The sequence below is a fragment of the Acanthopagrus latus genome, chromosome 17 (assembly GCF_904848185.1).
Source record: "Acanthopagrus latus isolate v.2019 chromosome 17, fAcaLat1.1, whole genome shotgun sequence".
Lineage (NCBI taxonomy): Eukaryota > Metazoa > Chordata > Actinopteri > Spariformes > Sparidae > Acanthopagrus > Acanthopagrus latus.
Genome location: NC_051055.1, coordinates 947,183 through 970,772, shown reverse-complemented (window position 1 = coordinate 970,772; position 23,590 = coordinate 947,183). Strand labels below are relative to the sequence as shown.

Here is a 23,590-nt window from a genome sequence, read left to right as displayed (position 1 = left end):
CTGTGACTCAGACCTTTATTGGCTTTCAGCTGATGGTCTTATTTCAGATGTAGGACTGTAGGCTGTTGAAGCCCCAGAGCGACAAGCACTCCAGCAACTCCCCCATAAGCCACAATGTTAATTTTCATCCTGAATTTCTGGAAGAGAGCAGACGGTACCTGTTTTGTCTCTTGCTCCGCCGCCCCTATTTTTCACTCTACAGAAAGAAGAAATAAGACATCATAAAGTTCAGTAACGTCTCCTGTTACTCAATATATAAATATTTTTGTGATAACCATTACATTTTTTTCTAAAATGGCAGGAGTTTGGGAGGCGTTTTCCCATTTATTCTTATGGGGACATTTTCATCTTTGGCTCTGCTGCTGCTCCAGCATATGTGTAGCCAGAGAAACTGTTCACCTTTTTAAGCTCTGTCAGGCCTCTTACTTTTCAGCTTTTCTGCCTTTGTCAAATATTCAGCTTTATGTTTACTTGGAGAAACTGTTTGGCTTTCAAACTGTTCACCTTTTTTAGCTGTTCAAACTGTTGACTTTTTAAAGATGTTTCAGCCCTTACTTTTCAGCTTCACTATCTGCAAATGCATCCCAGTGGGAGCAAGCCACCTTCTCAACGGAAGGTGTTGCATGAAGAAGCCCCGTCGTCAGCATGCCACAACAGCTGCACAACCCAATGGCTGCATGCGCCGATGTGCGTGGACTGTGAACAGGGGCGCCACCAGGGATTTTGGGCCCCATGAAAAGAAATCTAACTGGGCCCTTGTATTACATGGCAAAAAAAATTATGCTGTTTTCTATAATACTATGCACTTTAATGATATTTTTTACTATCACTCCCATATTTGTGAAAAGAACAACATGACAGTTACTTGGTTACTGCTCACTGTCCCCCTTGTAGTCCTGCATGCAGGTCTAATTTATCTCTGCAACTAAAGACTCATAAGTGGTGGCTTTGGATTTGGGATGAAAAAATACATATATGAGGCTATGTGGTTGTTGCGATTTCATCCTCTGATTTCCAGAAAATGTATACAATTCTCTGATTGTACTGAGAGTTGTATTGAGTCACACAGTCTGCATGCAGCAGGAATGTTCTCCTCTGTTCCTACTGCAAAGCAGGAAGGTGAGAGTCCCAAACTATACTGACCAAACACTCTATTGGCTGAATTTGAACTATATTATACACATACACATGCTCTTTTGATTTCAGAACTGTTTTTAATACATGAAAATCATTCTGAAATAAATATGGATTATAGGCTATTTTTATTATATAACTCTCTTTTAACCCTCTGAAAATGACATAACTGTCCTCTGAAGGCCATCACAGGCTCAGTTTTTTTATTTAAGCCATAAGCATCATAGAAATACTGGTATTAGAATGAATCCTCTGATCTCAAACCTGCCCCTCAAAAAGCTAATATTGCTCCAAATTTGACCCGTTTTCACCGCAAGGTCCGCGACCTCAATGTGAAATGATGACTTGTAATAATAACTTTCAGTCAGCACTTAATGAGGGATGAGATGAGGATGCTGCTGCTCAAACTGAGAAACTAGATTCATGGCTGTCTTTACAACTGCTGACAGCTTTAACTGTTCTTAAACTGTGCTCACCTTTCTTTTGAAAGAAATGTGTGAGGAGTTGTCTTCCCTCTCCTTGTTTTCTGTCCCTTTCTGCCTTTTCCTTTCATTTAAGACTCCCTGATTTTGCTTTCTTGGGTAACGACATGTTGATGAGCAGCACCCACTTTGCTTGTTAAGCTGTTTGGAGAGGAATCTTCCTGCTCTTTAAGCTGCAGGGGTGGATTGAACCATTATGTATTGTGAGGGGGGAGAGGGGCCTCAGACAGCCTCCACTGTTTTTTTTCATACAGAGTAAAGCCTCTCATCCAATTTATTCTGCCAATTTTAAGTTAGTTATGACACTAATTATGTTGAAATAAAAAATAATAATAATAATAAAGTAAAAATGACACTTTTATTTCAGGCTATTCAAGGGCCCCCTCCCCCATTGGGGCCGTGGTAATCAGTCCTACATTTCCCCCCAGTTCGATGCCCCTGACTGGGAGGGCCCATTCATCGCTGCTTGCAGCTTTAATTTCATTTGCATTTTTCATTTGTTTTGTAAGCATGAATGTTGCAAGGTGGCAACATTTTTCTGTCCTGGTCTGCTGTTGATTCAAGAGAATTTAATAAAATTGAGAACGTGAAGTGTGTCCTGATTGTTTAAGAGCTGTTGTTGTAAGCTAAATCTCACCATTGTTTAATTTGTCAAAAAAACACAATGTCGAATTGGAGGCTAAATGTTTTCTCTAATTTTAAATAAGTGACATTTTCAAATGGTGTGTGAGGTTTTACATTAATACTAGATTTTTTTAGAATTATAAACCTAAATATCAGGTATGAAAGTATATGAAAGAAGGTATATGCAATGTTATAGGTCAGTACAGTGCTCAGCATAAATGAGTACACCCCCTTTGAAAAGTACCATTTTGAACACACATACATACACATACACATATATATATATACATATATATATACATATACATATATATATATATACATACATATATATATATATATATACATACATATATATATATATATATACATACACATATATACACATATATATATATATATATATATATATATATATATATATATATATATATATATATATATATATATATATATATATATATATATATATATATATATATATATATATATATATATATATATATATACATATATATATATAACATCTGTTAAACTTATAACATGAAAGTAAGGTCAATAACATAACTTAGATTACACATTTTTCAGTTTTACTCAAATAAGGACGATGCAAAAATGAGTACACCCCACAACAGAAACTACTAAATCTAGTACTTTGTATGGCCTCCATGAGTTAATGACATCAATCTGTTTCCAATCTTCATGAATTATCTCTTTTAGAGTCTGGATGCTGGATGGAGAGTGATACTCAACTTGTCTCTTCAGAACTCCCCATAGGTGTTCAATTGGGTTCAGATCAGGAGACATACTTGGCCACTGAATCACTTTCACCCAGTTCTTCTTCAGAAATCCAACAGTAGCTTTCGATGTGTGTTTAGGATCATTGTCATGTTGGAAAAGTGCACGACGACCAAGGGCACGGAGCAGGGCATGTGAGCAGAGTGCAGAGCGCGGAGTGAGCGGGGAACGGAGCATGCGAAATATAGTCGGAGCACAGAGTGGGTTTTAATCCAAAGGCCAGAGCAATGGTTCTGTTTCTGACAGAACACAGAAAGAGCACGAGGTGACAACCCAAAACAATCTACTGTTCTTTACAAACTGAAAAGGGTTCAACAGGACATCAGTCAGTGTCAGGAATTGCTCCCTCTTTTAAATTTGAGCGTGCGTGGGGCAATTTCACCGGTGCCGAATGAAATTTTAGGTGAGCAGAGAGTGGTCTTTGAGCGGAGCTGTCTGATATAACTTTGAGAGATGGAGCGATGAAGCGAAGGAGCGAACACCCACATAAGTGGGGAGTGGAAATTCTCGCCTCTCAGCTTCGCTCACATGCTCTGGCACGGAGTGATGGTAGCATCTTTTCTTTCAGTATAGAGCAATACATCTGTGAATTCATGATGCCATCATTGAAACGCAGCTCCCTGACACCAGCAGCACTCATGCAACCCCACATAAGGACACTGCCACCACCATGTTTCACTGTAGGCACCATGCATTTTTCTTTGTATTCCTCACCGCTGTGACGCCATACAGTTTTGAAGCCATCAGTTCCAAAAACATTTACCTTGGTCTCATCATTTCAAAGTATAGAGTCCCAGTAGTCTTCATCTTTGTCAGCATGGGCCCTGGCAAACTCTAGGCGGGCTTTTATGTGCCTGGGCTTTAGGAGAGGCTTCCGTCGGGGACGGCACCCATGCATGCCATTCCTCTGCAGTGTACAGTATACTGTGTCACCGGAAATAGTCACCCCAGTTTGGCTTTCTACTTCCTTGGATAACTGCAGTGAATTTGCATGCCGATTTTCTTCGACCATTCTCATCAGAAGATGCTCCTGTCTAGGTGTTAACTTCTGTGGACGACCTGGAAGTCTCAGTGAGATGGTTGCAGTTCCATTTTGTTTAAGTTTTTGTACTACTTTTGCTACAGCATTCTGAATGATAAGTAAAGCTTTGCTGATCTTGTTGTAACCTTCACCTTTGCAGTGTAAAGAAATTATTTCTTTCTCAGGTCTTGAGACATTTCTCTTCCATGTGGTGCCATTGCTAACAACATGAAATGGGAAGGGGTTTTCCACACCCTTTTATAGTCAACTGTCTGCTGGACACCTGTGTAATGACTAATTAGACTCACCTGTGGTTGATTATTGTTAAATTAAACATTTGTAGTCTAGAATTTAGCCTTGCTCCATAGACTTTCAGTGGCGTGTACTCATTTTTGCATTACCCTAATTTGAGTAAAATGGAACATCTAAGTCATATTATTAATCTTACTTTCATGTTATAAGTTAAGCAGATGTTATATAAAACTTAGTCTTGTCAACATTTTGGAAATCGTTTTTGTGTGCATTGAGATATTATTTAAAATATTATTTTTCAAAGGGGGTGTACTCATTTACGCTGAGCACTATATATCCTTTTTGAGATTACATATCCATTAAATTTGCAAGATTTTATGTAAAATTGCATACAAAGCCCACACATTATGCATACGGCCTCAGATTTACTGCAGGATATTGTAAATGTGGTAATCTGTATCACAGCAGTATTCTGACATGTTTTGAAATCAATCCATTGATTTTATAGGTGGGCATACTTTTTTTTTAAAGAACGTTAAATATCTATTAAATATACAAGATTTGTATATAATTTTACATGTAAATATTGTTGTAATTAGAACCCATTTACCATCATTTAAGAATATAAATCAATCCTTTTATGGGTGGTATATCATTTTACTACATTAAATATTGATTAAATATACATGATTTTTATGCAAAATTATCTAATAAAACCCAACTAAGCACTTTTCTGTAATTTTAAGCCTGATTATTTGTGTTACTGCAGTGTTCTGCCATATTTTTAGGTAATTTCACTGTTTTTACAGGTGCAAAACATTGCAACATTAAAAATACAAACAAATTAAAAGTGAAATTTATTTTGAAGTTATTAACTGTTTTTTTAATAATAGGAAATTACTGTATTTTTAGTAGACCGTTATTTTCCATTATTTTACAGATTTTTTTGGCACCCCATTTTTATACAGTAAATCCACCACCAGGTGATATTTTTTTAATTGGAATTTTGAAAATCAGTCTTTGTAGCAAATACAAGTTTATGACACTTACTCTTCACAGATGAACAGAAATATCACTGAGGTCAGGGATTGTAGCTGGGTAGAGCCCACACAGGACATAAACACAGGACTCTCAGGTGAGAGCCCTGTGTTTATGTCCAGTGAGGGGTCAAAAGTAAATGATGAGTTATTGTAATGTATGAACATAATGAACACCACATACTTAAGAGAAATTAAGTCATGTATGTATTGTATGTTATTTTTACTCTAACCACAGTGTTTGTCTAAACTTAACTGTTATTAAATGTTATTATCGTGTCCCCAGGACACACTGGTGGTCATTTGAGTGGGTCCCCGGGAAATTTAGTGGGCCCCCAATTCAATGAGACTCTGTCTTCCCAGCTCCCAAGCACCAACTAACCTAACCAACAAAGTATTATGGCCATTTTACAGGTTTATCTAAAAACACAGAAGAATCCACAGGAACTTCGACGAGATGGCCTTAGAACAGAAAACATCATGTCAATATGACTGAGATATGCACACAGCACATGGATGGTTGGAAACGGTGATGAGCGGATTTTGTTGACAATATGATTTCCACCATATTCTCTCTCTGACTGCATCTTCCATACTATATGTGTATCCTAAAGATGCTTTTGGCTATGCACTAAGTCTATTATGCACCATTATCTTGATACATATTAAGATAGCCATTTATGTGGCTAATGACTTGCTGTCGGTTTTGGTGTGTGGTAGAAATGCTGCTTATGTCTTATGGGACAGTGCTGCAAGTTTTTTTACACTATGATGTACATATCTTGTTCCTTTAGATTAATGGTGCACTCCTGGGATTAAGTATTGCATTTTTGATCAAGTTTGGGAACACATAACAAACATTCATTAAAGAGAACAGACAAAATCAAAGCATTAAAGCAATGCAAGCCTGTGAAGGCATGAGACTGCACATCTGATTGTATGGTATTTTATATTAATCTCATCATATAAACATAATAATGTAAGAAAGTGCACTCTTACCTCTGCCCACTGTCAGAAAGCTTCCATCCATCCAAGCAGCAGAAGTGGAGATATTAGAGCTTTAGATCCCTAGTTGGATGGAGCTTAAAAAAAAAACTGGACTCTGCACTTCCCATAATGCAAGTGGAGAGCATGAATGTATCATAGGCTGCCATCAATGCAAGCGTGTGAAGGCATGAAAGACATACCTATAGACTACACTAATAAAGTGCATGTTGATGACCTCTATACACTATATTGCCAAAAGTATTAGCTCACCTGACTTGACTCGCATATGAACTTAAGTGACATCCCATTCTTAATCCATAGGGTTTAATATGATGTCGGTCCACCCTTTGCAGCCATAACAGCTTCAACTCTTGTGGGAAGGCTTTCCACAAGGTTTAGGAGTGTGTTTATGGGGATATTTGACCATTTTTCCAGAAGTGCATTTGCGCAACATCTTTCGGTATGCTGAAGCATTCAGAATTCCTTTTACTGGAACTAAGGGGCCAGGCCTTAGCTCCTGAAAAACCAGTCAGACAAGTACTGTTCTCCTGGCAACCGCCAAACCCAGACTCCAGACCCATCAGATTGCCAGATGGAGAAGCGCAATTCGTCACTCCAGAGAACGTGACTCCACCACTCTAGAGTCCAGTGGTGGCATGCTGTGTGGTGTAAACCACTGCATCCTATACTTTGCATTGCACTTGCTGATGTATGGCTTGGATGCAGCTGCTCGGCCATGGAAACCCATTCCATGAAGCCCTCTACGCACTGTTGCACAGATGGCATCCTATCACAGTACCATGCTGCAATTCACTGAGCTCCTGAGAGCCACCCATTCTTTCACAAATGTTTGTAGAAACAGTCTGCATGCTTAGGTGCTTGCTTTCATATATCTGTGGCCATGGAGGTGATTCGAACACCTGATTTAAATATTTGGATGGGTGAGTGAATACTTTTGGCAATATAGTGTATGTCTGTAACTTGATATGGCTGAATATTATTTCTGGCCTGCATGATTCAAGTAACATTTCAATAAAGTCACTGTTTTTTTTTATCTTCACAAAAAGTTCTTTCTTTGTTTGTTCAGTTGCCAACTGATAAAAGTACAATGTCACATTGTATTGCAGTGAATTGTGCTGACTTAGATGAGTGAAATCTCGGAAAGAAAATTCACCCTTACTCTCTAAAAGCCTAAAGAAAATCTGTTTGATGGCCCTTGTGGACTGGATTACCTGTGAGTTTGGAGCTATAGGGGTGGATATGTCCTCTCAGTCATGCTTCCCATTTTGCCCATTGGCCACTTGCAATATTGCAGCGAATGCCTCCCCTGGGGTCCAAAACGGATTTTACACATAGACAGCCATTACAAAATAGAAGTGTGTAAAACTGTTGACAGGTCATCTCCAATTCTCTTTTCTCTAAACATTTAAGGACTAGTTGTCCTTGTTCTAAAACTGATTTTGTCTATAAATGATTAAAAAAAAAATAAATGTATTGATAAAAATAATACATTTAAAACATGAAAATAATCTGCTTGGGTGACATCATTTCACCAATTTTTTGGATACAAGTTCAGTGACCTGCGTTTTTTCCTCAGAAAAACCTTGCAACATGTTCCGTTCCTTTTTCTTCCACTTTCCGTGAGGGTCGTGGGGATGTTACTGCTTTTATCCCCCTTTTTCAAGGGGTTGCAGGGGTTACTGGGACCAAATCCAGTTGACTCTATGGGCGAAGGCAAGGGTACACCCTGGATGAGTCACCAAGTTCATCGCAGGACTGTGACAAATGTACTTATTGTAAGTTGTTTTGGACAAAAATGTCTGCTAAATGCCATAAATGTAAATATGCCTTAGCTTGATATACTGACATATATTGTTTAGACAATTTCTGTTTTCCTTTTTCATTCTTATTGTATGGTATTTTATTTTAATCTCATCATATAAAACATAATAATGGAAGAAGGTGCACTATTACCTCTGCCCACTGCTTCCATCCATCCATCCATCGTCTGTTATCCCTTTCATGGGGTCACAGGGTTTTTTGCTGGAGCCAATCCCAGCTGTCCCTGGGTGAGGGCAGGGTACTCCCTGGACTCCAGCTCATCACAGGGCTCTTCACTGATGGCAGAGGCCGCCATGCAAGGTGTCAACGGCAATTTGGGGTTTAGTATCTTGCTCAAGGACACTTCAACAAGCAGCTCAGCTCATCCCAGAGCTGGGATTTGAACCAGCGACCTTCCAATCACTAGCCTACCTGCTCTACCCGCTAAGCTACAGCCACCCCGTCAGAAAGCTTCCTTGCTTCCAAAATGGGCTCTAAGACTGAACCTGAGACCAACTCACACGGAGGCTTTTACAGCATAAAACGGGAGAACTACAGCAAAGAGCCAGAAAACTAGTGCTGCTTGATTTGATTTGTACCTGCCCCAAAAACATCACATATGTAAATGAATATACTTCATGTTCATATCCAGATCATACAGCAGAACCAGATGTGAGCAATAAAAGCTACTGAGCAGAGTAGGCCTATGAGCCCCCGACCCCCCCCGCCCACAGCTTCAGTTTGAACGGACACGACTGCAGAAAAATTTCCACTGCTGAACACTTACAGTGTTTACTACCCTCTGTCTCACTGTCTTTCTCCCACCACTGATGTGAAAGTCCATGTGGGAGATGGAGCTGACAAAAAGCTTGTTGCAGATGCCATACCATAAAACTCATGATAAGCTTGTAAAAAACACTGACTGACTCACCATGACAAACACACTGATAGTTCACTATCACTGTGTCAAAAATAAGTCAGTTCCTAACAAAGAAGGCCATTCTTCACAGTTGTCATATGCATACGACAATCCATGACAGAACTCACAGGAGCTGTGTGGCGCGAAGGAGCAGCCTGGGACAGTAACTGCTGCAGCTGCCCCATGAGTAGGGCTGCTACACGAGGGTCAAAAGCTTTTACATAGCTTGAATTATTATTGTGAGGTCTTATACAGATTAGGCTACATTCCAGAGATGCAGGCGATGAGTCAAAAAACAGTTTGATTTGAGCTGAAATGTAGAACAAAAATAGCTTGAGGTCCTTCATTTTATGCTCTTTCCTTGTAGTATGTTTCATATTCCTTTTAGCTTGTTTGCTTAATCATTCAGGGTCAGATGAGAAGATTAAATTATCAATTTCATCTGTGTGTTTAATACAGATACTGTTGCTCTGGGTCTAGCTAAGTTTAGTACAGATACTGGGAGCACTTCACTACACTCTTATATTGTATTTATGTATTGTCTCAGAGCATCTCAATAGGCCTGACTTTTTTCACCAAGTCCCATGAATTGAAAGTCCCTGAAATGAAAATGTTGACAAATGTCCCATCGCACAATGTTCAAGAAAATGAGAAAAAAAAAATCCATATAGATATATGGATTTTTATTTTTTCTCATTTTATGTTTATATTAGGGCTGTCAGTATAGCGCGTTAATTAGATTAATTAACACGTTATAAATATTCACGCAATTAATTCTGAGAATCTGAGTGGCACATCAATGCGCGAGCATTTTAAATTTCGCCCACTGAATGACCCGTAGGCTACTTGGCAGCGGCACGTCAGGGTAGCACTAGCACTGAGGAACTTGTCCGGACGTCACTTCCCACCTGCGTCGCTAGTCAAAGCAGCGTGACAACAGACATGAGCCGTTTTTAGACAGAGCACCACGCTGCATATTTGCCTGTCCTTTTGGCAGCTTGGTCCGCGGTTTTAGACAGAGGCCGGCAAATTGGGGGTCTGTCTTGGTCAGTTCTAAATGCGGTGCAATGTAAAGCTCTTATCTTGAAGACAAATTCTGTCACTGTTCACAGCCTTATACTTCTACTATTCATTTTGAATTGCCATATTTAGTCAGTTTTGGTATTCATTTTGAATTGAGAGTCTGTTTAAGTGCCTATTTGAGACTCGGCCTTATTTTATTTCTGAATTTTATTTACTTGTATTTGTATTGCATTTTTGAATAATGCACCTGGCCTAATTGGTTTGCTGGGATGTGCTTGACCATTTTCTTTCAAATTTCATTTATGAAACACACTTCACCAAAAAAAAAAATGTGGATTTCAAATCTTCTCTTCTTAGTGTATTCAATTGATTAGTCATGCAATACAATTTTATAATGTCCTAGAATTTGCATTCGTTATTCTGGTACCTTTGGCAGATATGAGATTAAAATGTGATTAATTAGATTAATCAATTACAAATCCTGTAATTAATTAGTACAGAAACTACAAGATGACATCATGGCCATGGGTTTCTGCTCATGTTCTCATTTGCTTTATGGCAATGAAGGATTGGTTTACAGTTTTATACATTGTAAGAGGTGGTTGCTCTTATTTTTCCTTCCTCACACACTTTCAACATGTGTACTAAGGTAGACTGGAAGCGTGATCATTTTCAGGAAAAAAAAATACATTTTACAAAGGTTTGACAGTTGCAATGGTGTGATTGTTTATATATATATATATATATATATATATATATATATATATATATATATATATATATATATATATATATATATATATATAATGTAATATTTTCTAAAAATATAAAGGTTCTCTTCATAGCAAAATGGGAAAGGAAATTACTTCAAAGCTGTGACTATTGTAGAGCCATCAACACAATGAAACAATTATTATGAACTGGAAGCACCATGTTGAGGAGCATTTGACAAGAACACAAGTCATGATGTGTGCTAGTGTACGTGAGAGCCGAGGCGCACCGACAGCAGCCACACTGCATGTCAACACAAGGCTTCCTTTCTCCTGCAGTGTAAATGTAAGCTGCTGGTTACTCTTCAGTCCCACAGTGCAGACATGCAGCTATGTTCACGAGGATCCAATTACTCTGCAGAACAACCTGAGTCTCCTCTCAACAATCAAAAATATGTTTTGTTACATTTCTGATATAGCATGACAAACAGCGTCTCACAATGACTGAACCATGTAACAGTGCTATGTTGAAGCTTGGACACCCTTTAAGCTTTTCAACAAGGTGTTGTTGTACTGAAGAATTCTGCCGATTCTAAAGAAGTCACAAACATTTCAAAAATAAGTAACCAAATCAAATATCCCTTGTTCCATCAGGATTTACATATTGATAATCAGAATCAAACAAACACATGAAATCACATTTACTGCTCATCTTAGCTTCTGCCTCTGCTCATATTTAGGGCTGAACAATATGCAATATACGTCATAGGGTAAGTAATTTAACAGCTATTCCAGTATCAGTCATGATTTTTGTGTAAATCGTCATTTTTGCATAATATTTTACTGAAAAAAGATGATGACGAAGATGATGCCATTTTTTCTAGGGTTTTTACTTCTGGAGAATCTGATTTTAATTTGTAGGACGAGGCGTCTCTGCACTATTGCAATGCCTCATTTATAACCTTTTTGAAGGTCCTGTGATTTTGCCATCTTGCGATTTGAATAATATTTCTGTCAATCATCTCATAGTACCTCTGACATTCTCTCAGATAAAAAGGGGGATTTGATCATTTACTTTTCCTTTTAAAAAACCTGAAATATCTCAGCCCTGAAGTTGTTGATTTGCCTCGCATTCCTAAATATACTTGTGTTTTCTGAAACTGAACCCATGCAACATTATAAATTCATTAGAATTCTGTTCAGGTTACATCTTAGCTTCTGCTGCCACTATAGGTCAAAATGAATTGTGGTGAAACCTGCAGTTTCATCGTGAACATGACGTGATGTTTCAGAGTACATATTTGTAATCAAATTTGGTCTCTAGTGTAGGTATGCAACCATTATTTTGTATCATTATTTAATAATTATGTATAATAATAATAATAATAATAATAATAACAATAATAATAACAATAATAATAATAATAATAATAATAATAATAATAATAATAATAATAATAATAATAATAATATATGTTTTCCCTTTGTAAATTACCATTCAAAATTTTCAAGGTCATGTTTTGAAATGTACTTTTTTAATCTCACAAGAAGACAAGACTCTCATATATAACCAAAACCATCCAATGCCACATTAGAACATTTGGAACCTGCACGTTGTTGTGGGACAAATCAGTTATCAGTACAGGCTACACATAAAAACAAACACAACAAACTGTAAAGGCTCAAAGGGTGTCCAAGGAACTGCCACAGAACTGGAGACAGAAAATGGGTTTAAATACAGAAATCTGATTACACACACACACACACACACACACACACACACACACACACACTGTTCTCGCTGTTCTGAATATTAACACCACAAGCATTTTTGCATGTTCAAACCCTTGTAGCACATGACTTGCATTACGGTTGGCCATTTTAAAACTCATTTTCCTTCTACCAGGCAGCCCCTAGTTTGAGTTAATTTAGCCACAGATGAAATCAACTTGCAGTCTTGAAACCTGTCAGTTAAATATAAGTGAAGATTTTATCTGCTTTCATTTCATGAAAGTTTGGAAATCAATGCATCATAATGCGAGGACTGCACATACACCTGCATCATGTCCACCATCATCACTTCACACGTCACTGTCCATTATGGGTTTAACTCTAGCACGTTTTAAGGGCCTGTAAGTTGACTTAGGAGCTGAGCTCTCAATAAAAGCTAAACTGTCTCCAGGACATGAGGAGAAATGCAACTAGCCTGCACTGCCTAAAAGAAGGTAAAAGTGTAAAATAAACAATTTTCCAAACTGAGACTTATAAAAACACCAGTATGGTCCTTTAAGCTCACATGTATGTGTGCCTTATTTGGAAGGGAATGTTAGAACTGTCAGGGCCGAGCTGCAGGCCAGACCATCTGTCACTGTGACTCTCATTCACAACCTGCCGCTGTTTCTTGTCCCACACTGCTGATATTTCCCTTCAGAACCGAGCAACTGCTGCTCAAGAGAACAGACACAGACTACAGCTGGTTAATCAGGATAAGTGGGAGCCACGAGGAAGCACTTGGGTTTCACGGGACTCTGCTTAGAATAGACCCACTGCTCCCCAGCAGTTCACTGATCAAAGACACACACTCTCAATGTGAAATACTCCCAGTGGTGTCCACATTAAACCGGGTCATGAGACCTGAATCCTTGATGGTCAGCTGGCTCTGATAATTACCTACAATTCTATTAAGTCCAAAGTATGAAAAAAACAAAGTGTTTTTTTTTTTTTTTAAGAGATAATTTTTTTAAAAAAATCTTTAAATACAAATATATACTTAAAAAAAATCTCACACATGTATATGTACATTAAAAAATATATCAAGCGTCTGCTGTAAGTCCATAGTGGGAAAAGGAAATAATAAAGAGGATTATCATTCAGTCTGTCACTATGCAGTCTGTTGGAGGGCCGAGGCTGAGCCATATCACACTGTGGTCTCACCCTGTTTACTGTTGGCCAGTCTTGTGTAAAACCTCCTCCAGGAGTTAAGGGTCTTCCCAGACCAGATCCAGAAGCCAGAAGTGATGCCCACAATGAGAGTCATTAGATACTTTATCATGAAGACTGTGAAGTCAGGACTCATGTTGGGGTGGTTCTGTGCCGGACACGGCACAGCATACGTCTTACACGTCTGGCTGATCCACGTCCTCTCCCACTGCTCCCTGAAGGCCTGCTCATAGAAGTAGCAGGCGATGACTATGGTGGCCGGCACAGTGTAGAGCACACTGAAGATCCCTATCCTCACCATCAGCTTCTCCAGCTTCTCCGTCTTGGTGCCGTCATGCTTCATGATGGTCCGAATGCGAAATAGAGACACGAAGCCCGCCAAGAGGAAGGAGGTTCCGATGAATAAATAAACAAACAGCGGGGCCAAGACAAAGCCCCGCAGTGCATCCACACTGTTGATGCCCACAAAGCAAACCCCGCTCAACACATCTCCATCCACCTGCCCCACAGCGAGGATGGTGATTGTCTTGATGGCCGGGACGGCCCAGGCTGCCAGGTGGAAGTACTGAGAGTTTGCCTCGATGGCCTCGTGGCCCCACTTCATCCCTGCAGCCAGGAACCAGGTGAGAGCCAGAATGACCCACCAGATTGAGCTGGCCATGCTGAAGAAGTACAACATCATGAAGAGGATGGTGCAGCCCTCCTTCTTAGTGCCCTGCACCACCGTGCTTATGTCATTGTCAAACCGGTCATTACAAACTACCTTGTCCTCCAGTAAAAATCCAGCAATGTATGCGATGGACACCATGGTGTAGCAGCCGGACAGGAAGACGATGGGCCGCTCTGGGTAGCTGAAGCGTTTCATGTCCACTAGGTATGTCAGCACGGTGAATAAGGTGGAAGCACAACACAACACGGACCAGATACCGATCCATATCCTCGCGAATTTGAGCTCCTCCTCGGTGAAGTACATCATCCCATGAGACCTCTTTGGCTCACATGGAGCGCCACAGTTCTCCTGACCGAGGAATCGGTAGTTTAGGTAGGGAGGCACCCTGAGCGAGGCCGGGCACCTGAACTGACCGCTAATGGGGTCTGAGATTGTGCGCTCGGTGGGGTAAGGGCCGGAGCCGTCGGGCTCCGTGCGGTCCGACATGTTTTGCCCGACGCACAGCTCTCCCGCACCGTGGACCGGGAAGGAGTCGCATGCGAGGCTGTCGGGCCACTGGAAGCCGAACTTGTTCATGAGCGCCTCGCAGCCCTGCCGAGCGCGCTCACACAGAGAGCGGCACGGAGGCAGCGCCTGCTCGAGCACCGTGCACACAGGCGCGTACATGGAGCACAGGAAAAACTTTAAGTCCGGGGAGCACTGAACTTTAACCAGCGGGTAGAACTGGTGGACCTCCAGCCCCGCGTCCTCTTGGTTGGTGTGACCGAGCAGGTTTGGCATGATAGTCTCGTTGTACGCGATGTCCGTACACAGCGGAATGGAGATCGGCTGGCAGAAACCGTGCTCCGGTATAGACATTCCTCGGTCGCCGCCACCGTACTGCCCATGAACCCGAAAAACCCCCACGTCCACGCACAGAAGAAACAACAGTGAGATGAGAGCAGCCCGGAGTAGTCTGCGGTCAGCCATGGTGAGCAGGTCCTGCTGCCTCACTTCGTCTGCTGCCTCGGCAGGCAGCAACCTACTTCCTTGAATCCTCTTTGTTATCGTGTCTTTGCTGCTTCCAGTCCCCGTCCCTCTGCTTCAAGTCACTGTCCCCGTCCTCCGGAGACTCAGTGCGCCAGGTTGATGACACAGTGTGATCTAGAGACCAGGTTCTACACACAAACCGAGCTGCTCATGTTGAAATCCACCGAAATACAGCGTCCACCTCCAGAGCAGGGACAGCTCGGTCATCACTCCGCCAGACGTCGCGTCAGTCTGCAGATCAAACCTGTTCTGCTCTCCCACTCACGTCCCGGTCTGTCAGCCGCACCAGCACCTTGTCAGGCTTCCGGTGAAAACTTTCAACATAAAAGTCATCATGCAGCATCACACGTCATTATTTTGCAAAACATACACTGAAAACTCAGAAAATAATTGTTGCATTTGCGATGTTTAAGAGATGAAAATGAAGAATAAAAATGTGTCAAAATAAAATAAAGTAATACAATACAAGATGTCAGGTTAGACAGGATTAAACGTTACACCATATAAGGGCCCTGCTATGGCCCTAAACAGGCCTCCACTAAAACACAAACAGAGCAGGCATCTACTATTACAGTATACATCTATCATTTTTCAGCTTCATTTCTATCAGTGTAATAGTTACTCCAGTAACATTAACTACAATTTCACTGACATACTTCCTGTTTCCCCCGTCTCACTTTGACTGACTTTACATCTCTCTCTCTCTCTCTCTCTCTCTCTCTCTCTCTCTCTCTCTCTCTCTCTCTCTCACACACACACACACACACACACACACACACACACACACTCTATTTCAATTCAATTCACTTCAATTCAAGTGGCTTCATTGGCATGCATACAATGCTATGTTGCCAAAGCATCTTAATACAAACTATAACAGTAATAATAAACATAAACAGACAAAATAAACAATAACAAAATAAAGAGGCCTGGAGAAGAGGGACTATGGAAGGTAGGTAAGTGTAACATAAGATATAAATATGTTTAACAAATTGTTTATTAGTTAATAAACATTAATTATTTTTCATTATTTCAATACTATTTTTGATTATTTTTGCAAAATATTGCTCTCTGTGACTTTCATATTGGTTGCAGTGAGTTAGGAAGTGCAGCTCTGTCTCTACTGTTCCCTGGTCACAGTAAGAACACAACCTCTCCTCTCTGGGCAGCCAGGTCTGTCTGTGCTGGCCTACCTCCACTGCCAGGTTGTGCTCACTCAGTCTGTAATTAGTCAGTGTTCTCCTCAGTTTGGTATCAGACACTGTGGTCAGGTAGGCTGTCACAGTGTACTGTCTGTTTGGGCTACGTATGTTTCCATTTTGCTGTGGGATTCTATTAGTTCTGTCCAATAATCTATGTATTTTTCTTTTTCTTTCATCATAATTTGGTTGGGTCTTATGTTCTGAGTGCTTGTGTCCTGAGGCCGAGGCGGTTGTGGTGTAATGATCTGAGTGGCTGATGGTTCGCTCAGCCTCAGGGCCAGTAGGCAGAGGGGACTCCTTTGTGGGTTCGACTCCTGGTATAGGGCTTTGTAAGAAAAGGAGAGTGGGTCAATTGTTTTAATATGATTCCAGAAATTTAGGAATTGTTTTTGAATATTTAACAGTAAAGGATATTCAGCTCTGCATGCATAGTTGGTAGCTCTTTCTCTCTGTCTCTCTTTCCCTATCTCTGTTTGTCTGTCTCTCTCTCTATGTCTTTCTCTCCCTCTCTCTCTGTCTGTCTATCTCTCCCTGTCTCTCTCTCTGTCTCTCTCTCTATGTCTTTCTCTCCCTCTGTCTCTGTCTGTCTATCTCTCCCTGTCTCTCTCTCTGTCTTTCTCTCTATGTCTTTGACCTGACAGATGGAGGACTGTGTCCTGATGTACCTTCTGGACTGCAGAGGTTAATTTCTGCTCTTCTCTTGCCGTGCCAACAGGATGTAGAGTGAATATTACATTCAATTTCTGCCCCCTTAAATCCTACACACTGAGCCTTTAATTCTGCTTTATTTAAAACAAATGACCACTGTGCTCTACTTATGAGCGTTGTGTTGAACTACCATTAAAAGAAAGGACATTCTCCTATATTAATGGATGGAGGGCTATAGAAAATCCTAGTGTATTTCTACAATTCTTCTCTGACATAAATCCTCCCACCAATAATGAACTATACAAATAGAGTATAATGCTGGGTAGATAGGAACTTAAAGAAACCTATAAAGCTAAAGACAAACCGTAACTGGATACAGTAGTTAACAAAGCTCTAGTACGAAAGCTTGACTCTGCTATGGTCACAAAAAACAGATTTTATCATAGCTTATAAAGTTGGTATGTCCTCTGATGATAACAAACGTTTTTTTTTTTCCCTCATTATCTGAAGAAAAGTTGCTTAGATTCTAAAATAAGCTGTCCACAAAAAAAGGACTGCTATCCCAAGATACCAAGATATCTCACTTGCTCTAGCTCACGATTAACGAGTTATACTAATGTTGTCACATCGCAGTGAGGGATGTCCTGTCTTGGGTTTTTTGTCTTATGAATTTCATGTTTTATTTTGCAAGGTATCTCTCCTCTCGTTTCAGGTCACTTGCCCTTCCTCTTGTGTCACTGGTCTGGCATCATCCCTAATCCTTGATTGTTTCCACCTGTGTTCCCCTCCCCCATGTGTATATAGTCTTTGTCTTCCCCTGTCTGTGTTGCCAGAGTATTTCGTATTTCATCTTGTCGAGTACATCCAGCCCTGTTCACAGCCTTGATCTTCACGTATGTTAAGTATTGTCAAGTTTTGTTTTCTGTATTGGTTCCTTTTTTTTTTTTGATTTTTTTTTTTTTTTTTTTTAAGTTTTTTTTGGTTAAGAGATTTGAGCTTCAATTTGAACTTTACATAGCATTTTGTTTTCCTCCTTTTGGAGCACTTTCTGTTCTAAGTTTTGTAAATATAGAGTAGATCATTTTTATAGCCTGAGTGCCCTCATCTTCGGAGTGTTTTTTGGTTTATTAAATTTCATAGTTCTTAGTATTAAGATTAGAGTAGCCTTTTCCTCCTTCAGGAGCGCCTTTTTGTTATTTCTTTGTATTGTCCGTTGGACCCATAGATTTTCATAGCCTGTTCTGTTGTCATTCTGTCATAATTTCTGCCAACCTGCATCTGAGTCCTCTTTTTCTGCCCAAGCCTGACAGTATACTCTGGCCAGTTATGGACTCAGCAGAGGCAGTGCGACTTTCGGAGATCCAGGAGGCTCGTCTCAATAGCCAGGAGGAGTTTCAAACAGCCATGACAGCCAATATGGGTCACTTCTCCTCTCAGCTGCAAGAGCTACTGGGACAGCTCAATCGGCCGAGCACCGCAGCTCTGACTCCGACTGCCCCAGCTTCCCCGGAGACTCCCATGCACACCGGTGGAGCTTCCTGCAAACGGGTGCCACCTACTCTGTACATGGGGGAGCCTGGGCTTTGCAAAGCTTTCTTAATTGATTGCTCAATTCATTTCGAGCTACTGCCGCACGCCTTCCCCACCGAGCGAGCGAAAGTAGCGCCCACTTGACGGGTCGGGCCAAAGCTTGGGCTTCCGCCGAGTAGGGCAGGGGGTCCACGATCTGTGACACAGTAACGGGATTTCAAACAGCTCTCACCAAGACCTTTGATCCCGTAAGCTCTTGCTGAGAAAAAGCCCAGGAATTAAGCACTTTGAAACAAGGTAAAAACTTTGACTACGCCATTCACTTCCGCACTCTGGCTGCTGAGAGCGGATGGAACAACTCCGCCTTGTATAACATTTTTCTAAAAGGCTTGGCACCCGCAATTCAAGATCTCCTCATTCCCCTGGATTTACCGACTGGTCTGGATGCACTCATCGCACTTGCCATTCGTACTGACAATCGACGATCTCAACTCCAAGGACAGCGTGAACCGAAGCAGAGTCTCGGGAGGAGTTACTACTGCACCGGAGTTAAGATGGCCGACATCTCATCGATCACCGCCTGAAACTCCTTCTCACCTGCAAACAGCACCAGACGACGAGGCCATGCAACTGGGCAGAGCTCAGTTGATGCAGGAGGAATGACAGATGGCAATAGGAGGGAAGGTGCTTCTATTGTGGCGGCGTTGGTCATCTTGTCAGCTCCTGTCTGACCAAGAAACCTCAATCGGTGAGTTCCAACCAGGTTTCTAAGACCATATCTCATACATTCACTAAGATTAACTTGAACTCAATTCATGATCCGGAAGCATTAAAACAGTCTTATGGACTGGGGATTGGCTAAGAAATTGGGAATTGAGTGAGCCACTAGCGAATTGCTGAAATTAATTCATTCTCTGCCAACCCTGCCACAGATTCAGAATTTCCAGACCTGACTGCAGTTCACCCTGTTATCATCTGAAGGAAGTATTTAACAAAACTAAAGCTCTGTCTTCCTCCGCATCGCCCGTATGACTGCTATTGATTTTAATTCAAGGATCTACCATTTCCAAAGGTCGTCTCTACTCCTCCATTTCAGGGCCTGAGAGAGGCTATGAACTACATCACCGGCTCACTGGAAGCAGGATTGATCCGCTCCTCATCTTCACCCACTGAAGCAGGATTCTTCTTCGTGGGGGAGAAAGGACGGCTCTCTATGCTCCTGCATTGACTACAGTCCTCTGAACGACATCGCCATCAAAAACCGGTATCCACTCCCTCTCATGACCTCCTGTATTTGACCAACTCAAACAAGCCAAGATATTCACTAAACTCGATCTTCACAATGCTTATTTGGTCCGCATTAGAGAGGGGGATGAGTGGGGAAAACTGGTTTTAACACACCCAACGGACACTGAGTATCGAGTGATTCCATTCGGGCTCACCAAAGCACCTGCTGTTTTCCAGGCTATGATCAGCGACATTTTGAGGGACTTTTTGGATCATTTTGTGTATGTGTATTTGGATGACATTTTTGATATACTCTCCTGACCTTGCTACACACAAGACCATGTCAATAAAGTGCTTAAGAGATTACTAGAGAATCATTTGTATGTCAAAGCAGGAAAAAAGTGTGTTTCATGCCAAAACTGTCTCATTCCTGGGCTTCATTGTAGCTCCTGGAAGAGTACAGATGGATCTGGCTAAAGTGAGCGCTGTTGCAGAATGGCCTACTCCAGACAGCCACAACGGTTCAGCAATTCTTGGGATTTGCAAACTTTCATAGGCGGTTTGTCAGGGGCTTCAGCGCAATAGCTGCTCTTCTCCATGCTCTTACCTCCACTCGGGTACAATTTCGCTGGTCTCGAAGGCATTCCAGAACCTCAAGCACCAAGGCCCCCATCCTCACTCTGCCAGATCCACAGCGCCAGTTCGTTGTGGAGGTGGATTCATCCAACGAAGGAGTAGGAGCAGTGTTATCCCAGCGGTCAGAAGGACGGCAAGATGCATCCTTGTGCCTTCCTGTCAAGACGGTTGTCCAGAGCTGAACGAAACTATGACATCGTCAACCAAGAACTACTGGCAGTAAAACTCACTCTGGAAGAATGGAAACACTAGCTGGAGGGGGGCCGAACAGCCATTCATTGTCTGGACAGATCACAAATTTAGAATTCATTAGAAAGGCTAAGAGGCTTAACTCTCACCAGGCCAGATGGGCACTGTTTAACCGTTTTTCTTTCACTCTCTCTTTCAGGCCGGGATCCCGAAACATCAAACCAGATGTCTTGTCATGCCTATTCGATCCCGAGCCTAAGACCAAGCAAACGGAAACTATCCTTCCTCTGAATTGTGTGGTTGGAGTGGTGACTTGGCCTATAGAAAACGAGGTAAAGCAAGCTAATGGTGGAGCCCCATCACCACAGTTGTCCCAACAACTGTCTTTTGTCCCTGCTGCGCTACAACCACAGGTGATTCATTGGGCCTACACCTCGCTGCTTTCGTGTCATCCGGGAGTCAAAAGAACCATGTTCGTCATTTCCCAGAGGTCATGGTGGCCCACGATGGAGCCGGAGGTCCGGGAGTACATCGAGGCTTGTCCGGTCTGTGCACAAAATAAGACATCTTCCAAGGCACGCATGGGGCTACTTCAACCACTCCCCATTCCCTCCAGATCATATCCATTGACAAGGAAAAACACCAAGGAAACACCACAGTCCTCACTGTGGTCGATCAAAGTGTGTTTTTCCTTTTTTTTTTTTTTTTTTTCTTTTTTTTCCCCACTTTGAACTTTTCATAGCATTTTGTTTTCCTCCTTTTGGGGCACTTTCTGTTCTAAGTTTTGTAAATGCAGTAGATAATTGTTATAGCCTGAGCTCTCTTTGGAATGTTTTTTGGTTTATTAAATTTCATAGCTCTTATTAAGATTAGAGTAGCCTTTTCCTCAGGAGCGGGTTTTTTTTTTTTTTTTTTTTTTTTTTGTTCTTTGTGTTTGTCTTTGTCTTGTCCATTGGACCCATAGATCTTCATAGCCTGTTCTGTTATCATTCTGTCTGGAGTGTTTCAATTCAGAGAATAAAGCCTGTCATTATTTCTGCCAACCTGCATTGGAGTCCTCTTTTTCTGCCCAAGCCTGACAAATGTTGCTTAAAGGACTTTGAGAAGTTTTTGCAACATCTGGAATTGATGACAGAAGATTGGCCTGTCTTATTCAGATTAGTTATTAGAAGGTATTTAACTGTCCTTTTGAGCTACTTAGTAAAATGTTAGTCAGTCAAATGTCAGTCACAGTAGATCATGACTGACTTTGAGTGAATTTATCCTTTTAAAATGTATACACTATACTGAGAATATTTTGTCATTTCCAGTACCAGTTAACTTCCTGTAATCTGTCTGTAAGCAGGAGGACAGAAGATGGGTATAAAATGCACACTGACGTAGGCATGTTAGATTTTCTTTCGTGGGTTGTGCAGAGGAAAGAAGAATAACAACTCCAACTAAACTAGTGTATCCAGAACATGTAAACAGGCTCTACTTAAACCTTGGTGCTATGTGATGTGCTTTACAGTTTAGGGGGCAAACTGAGACTGAACACTGTGTAATGTTTTAATGTTAGGAATTCCTTAAAGGTCAATATTACTTGAGCTTATTATGCTATAAATGATGTATCCTGTACATAATCACAGCTGATGTCATCTGACACTACCTTTGAGTAAAGCAAAGTTAACATACACAAGTATTTTGTCATACCCAACTAATAAAACGTTACTGGAACTGTTTTATCTCTCAGCTTTGAACATTTTACCTGTAACACCTGTGCTTTTCATGCATATGAAACATGCATGAAAACCACAGCTGCAACACCATGCAAATACATACACAACACCATAACCAGGCATTCAGTGAACAATAATAGATTTCTTGCTCATACTGAAGGTTGATGCTTAGCCTTGGGTTGTAACCTAATGCACCTAGTGTACTGTGCATTTTAGGTCTTGGGCTAAAGTTTCGTCTGAAATTTGCACCAGAACGAGCAGAATACTTATTTTAGCTGGAAGAGCAGGAGCTAATGAATTGCTGTTGTCAAATTGTTCTCATTTGTTAGTTTATATTTCTTAATGCAAGCTATTTTAAAGATTTTTAACAGGGCTGGGCAACAATTAAAAGTTTTAATCATGATTAATCACGATTAATCACATTTGTATATGCAAAATGCAATGATGAATTCAAAAGTAGTGTATACCTCACTTTTATTTTAAATGTACTGCCATGTGAAAGTTCCATAACATTTGTTGTGCAAACACATGTTTAACATCAGTATTTTTAAATGCAGCTAAATAAAACATTTAGTGTAAATTTCAACTTAAACCATGTTATCAAAGCAAATACAAAATTAAAGCATGCCATTAACGTTCTCCTGTTCGTTATGAAAAATAAAAAAAAAACTGCCCACAAAATCCTGAGCCACAATCATAACATTAAAACAGGTCATTTCTGAGGCAAACACTTAACATCAGCTATTTTTATACAGTAGCAGTTAAATAAAATAAATATCTTGTGTAAATCTCAACGTAAACAATGTTATCAAAACAAATACAAAACTAAAGCTTATTGCCACAGGGCATTAATGTCAGAATGAGGTGAAGCACATAAAAGTTCACAGCTGGGATTTACTGTGCAGGGGACTAGTCTATACAGTCCATGTTTATACTGGGATTCCTTTGGTCAAAAAAGAACCAGAAAACACTGCCAGTGCAGATCCCTAAAAC

The 23,590-nt window shown here is 40.8% G+C and overlaps 1 protein-coding gene and 1 long non-coding RNA gene across 2 annotated transcripts; one reads left to right on the top strand and one right to left on the bottom strand.

The window, feature by feature from the left end:
* Window positions 1–12,321: 12,321 nt before the first annotated feature.
* fzd1 (frizzled class receptor 1) lies at window positions 12,322–15,830 on the bottom strand. Its single transcript, XM_037075212.1, has one exon. The coding sequence runs from the start codon at window positions 15,385–15,387 to the stop codon at window positions 13,726–13,728; it is 1,662 nt and encodes a 553-aa protein (XP_036931107.1). The 5' UTR covers window positions 15,388–15,830; the 3' UTR covers window positions 12,322–13,725.
* Window positions 15,831–18,251: 2,421 nt separating this feature from the next.
* Window positions 18,252–21,525, top strand: LOC119006473. The gene is made up of 3 exons (XR_005070811.1): window positions 18,252–19,575; window positions 19,924–20,091; window positions 21,079–21,525. It is a non-coding gene; the product is annotated as an uncharacterized LOC119006473 (long non-coding RNA).
* Window positions 21,526–23,590: the final 2,065 nt, after the last annotated feature.

Excerpts from the sequence above, each read along its gene's own strand:
- fzd1 (XM_037075212.1), bottom strand. The coding sequence starts at position 15,387 with ATGGCTGACCGCAGACTACTCCGGGCTGCTCTCATCTCACTGTTGTTT.